Source organism: Nematolebias whitei, chromosome 4, assembly GCF_014905685.2.
Source record: "Nematolebias whitei isolate Nwh7 chromosome 4, NemWhi1, whole genome shotgun sequence".
NCBI lineage: Eukaryota > Metazoa > Chordata > Actinopteri > Cyprinodontiformes > Rivulidae > Nematolebias > Nematolebias whitei.
In genome coordinates, this window is record NC_056501.1 from 2,953,072 (window position 1) to 2,956,305 (window position 3,234).

Sequence of the window (3,234 nt, forward strand, 5' to 3'; positions counted from 1 at the left end):
ACATATATTTGTCTGTGTGTGTGTGTGTGTGTGTGTGTGTGCGTGTGCGTGTTGCCAGGTAACTACCGGTAAGCTGCCAAAAGTACAGGCTAATGACGTCACGCACCGCACTGTCCCTTTAATGACAGACCTGCCCACTCATCACGTGACACAACAAGGAAGTTACAAACTCGGTGAACTCAAGACTTATTCAACTTTAAAGCTGCTTCTCCGGACTAACTTCTTGTTAGTTTTTTTCTCTGTTTGCCTCAAGTAACGAACCTTAAACAATAATTATCATGAGGTAACGTCGTCGTAACGTCCGTGAATCTGTAAACAGGACAACATGTTTCTACCGCTCGTCTTAATTTTCTCTTCATCACCGTTTTCTCTCGGACAAGCACCGTTACCTCTTGCTGTGAACACCTGGCCGTTTAAAAGTGCATCCGCCGCAGGTATGGCCTTCATTCACTTCTTGTGTTCAGATCTCACTGTTTGAGAAAAGTCCTTCTCAGCAGAGCTCAGTCACGTGACTCTCTGCCATTCAAACACACTTCCGCATTAGGAACCATAACTGTTTTGATTGTTATGAGCATCAAAACAACATGTTTACTTGTTTATGTGGTCCAGAAAGTTCTGCAGTAACATGTACTTTACTTTGCAGCTCAGAAATATTATTTAGCTTTTGGTGATTGAAGAAACATGTACACTAAATACAAAGAAAATGTTTCATTGCAATTTTGTAAAGACATCTGCATAAAATCCCTCTAAGTAATCGTCAAGTCAACTTTATTTATAAAGCACATTTTAAACAGCAGCTATTGCCAAAGTGCTTAGTTATGTTAAATAACTCAGTTGCATGATAAACTGTTAATATTCAACCAGTAATTGATTACTGGTTTGAGTCACAATAACTTGAGTCCATAATTCTCAAAGGTGGACATCCGGGTACGTGGTCACGTGAACATACTCTCCAAGGAGGAGGACACGCCCCCTTGGAGAGTATGTCAGACCTGCCAGTATGGTGGTGTGGGGGAAGTTGACAAATAAAGAGACGTTGCTGTGAATGATTGCACGACTAACAAGAAGAAACATCCAAACAGAAAAGATTCAATGTTTCAGACCGAGAAGGAAACGTGTGGAGCTGCTGTAGGCACACTTTAGTCACCACGCAGCACCACACATACGTCTGTTTTCATCGTTGTATTTTTTATTTCTTTAAGCATAAAATAAATTATTATAAAAAGATCTGTACTTGTCCACTGCCTCGAGTGAATCTAAACCTGAACTGTACAAAACAAACAGAAATAGAGAGTGCTGAAAACAGGGATGGAGGCGAGAGAACAAAAGATTTTGTATAATCATGTTAGACGCTCTGTTGTTCTTAGATCCTTCAAAGCCATTTATATATTAATTATAAGTCTTTTACATGTTAGTTTATGTTAATCCTGAATTGTTTAATAAGTGCCGTTACATAAATTAGACTGTTCAAGTTAGTGCTGATTGACGGTCTTCGTTTTGACAATTATCATAAACAGCAGAACAATGAATATATTGAATATTAACATTTAATGAGGAGGAGCTTTACAACTGTGAGTTATTGGAAAATAAGTCTTACTGGATTCTTTGGCTTAGGTGTAGCATCTTTTAAGTTTTTAATTCATTCAACCTTTATTTCTACAGATTAGTCTCATTGAGCCTCGAGGACTCGTTTACAATAGAGAACTGTTTTAAACAAAGAATGACAACAGAGGAAAATGAGATCGACTCGGGGGACACCGTTGGGTCATTGAGTCACGTATCCATCGGGGTTTTATCTGGCGTTCATATCCTTACAACATTCTTACAACATTCTAACAACATTCTAACAACAGCAACATTCTAACAACAGCAACATTCTAACAACATTCTTACAACATTCTAACAACATTCTAACAACATTCTAACAACATTCTAACAATAGCAACATTCTAACAACAGCAACATTCTAACAACATTCTTACAACATTCTAACAACATTCTAACAACATTCTTACAACATTCTAACAAGATTCTAACAACATTCTAACAACAACAACATTCTAACATTATTCTAACAACAACATTCTAACATTATTCTAACAACAACATTCTAACAACAACATTCTAACATTATTCTAACAACAACAGCAACATTCTAACAACAACATTCTAATAATAAAATTCTACCAATAACAACATCATAACAACACCACTATAACAACAACAACAACAACATTCTAACAACATTCTAACAACAACATTCTAACAACATTCTAACAACAACAGCAACATTCTAACAACAACAGCAACATTCTAACAACAACATTCTAATAATAAAATTCTACCAATAACAACATCATAACAACACCATTATAACAACAACAATAGCATTCTAACAAACACTTGAAGGAATAAATTGGATAAAAACAAATTAATCTACTTCACCTTTCAACACGATATTTTCCCCCAACCAAAAATGGCAGTTTGGCATCACATTGATGGATGACGTCATGCTGACTGAGAATTGATAAAACTGTTAGATGTTTGTTGATGTTAATAAGATGGATGATGGATGGATGGATGGATTCTTTCTCTTACAAATTTGAAAGAAAAAAACAAACAATATGCACAAGGTGGCACAATAAGTTTGTATTTCATCTCATTTTTTTAGACTTGAATTGTTTATCACTACTTATCCTAAAACATAATAATTCACATTTTATATGTTTTTGTTTCTACATGTAGATCAAGTGAGTTAAAATATGATCATTTTGTACGTCAGTCCTTAAAAAATGTATGTAAAATATAAAGACAAACAAAATGCAATAATTTGCTAACATAAAACCATGGGACATTGTAAATGTAACACATGTTTAAATTAAGACTTAATTTTTTTCTGAAAAGTTCAGGTAATTTTGAGTTTTTGTGGCAGAAACACATCTATAAAAAGAAAGAAATAAAAAGTTGGGCTCCTTTATTTTGAACAGTTGAGATAATGATAAATTTAAAGTCTTCACAGTAAGGACTATTTTTTTTTTTCTAAAACCGTTCTCTTTTAAGATGATTTTAAATTATTGTTTGCAGATTGTGAACCTCTGCTCATCTTCACCTGAGAGCAGCAACCTCTCTATTATTATTATTTTTACACCCAGTCCTTTCACAGACCTGTTGGAAATGATTCCTCCTGCTGGTTCTGATCCATACGACCACAGCCTTTCTGGTTCTGATCCATAC

General features: G+C 34.9%; 1 protein-coding gene across 1 annotated transcript in view; it reads left to right on the forward strand.

Annotated features, from left to right (window-relative positions):
* Positions 1 to 325: 325 nt before the first annotated feature.
* The window catches only part of aga (aspartylglucosaminidase), a 19,097-nt gene continuing 16,188 nt past the window's right edge, over positions 326 to 3,234 (forward strand). The window contains exon 1 of the mRNA XM_037675585.1: positions 326 to 434. Coding sequence (XP_037531513.1) covers positions 326 to 434 — 109 coding nt within the window. The remainder of the gene's footprint in view (positions 435 to 3,234) is intronic.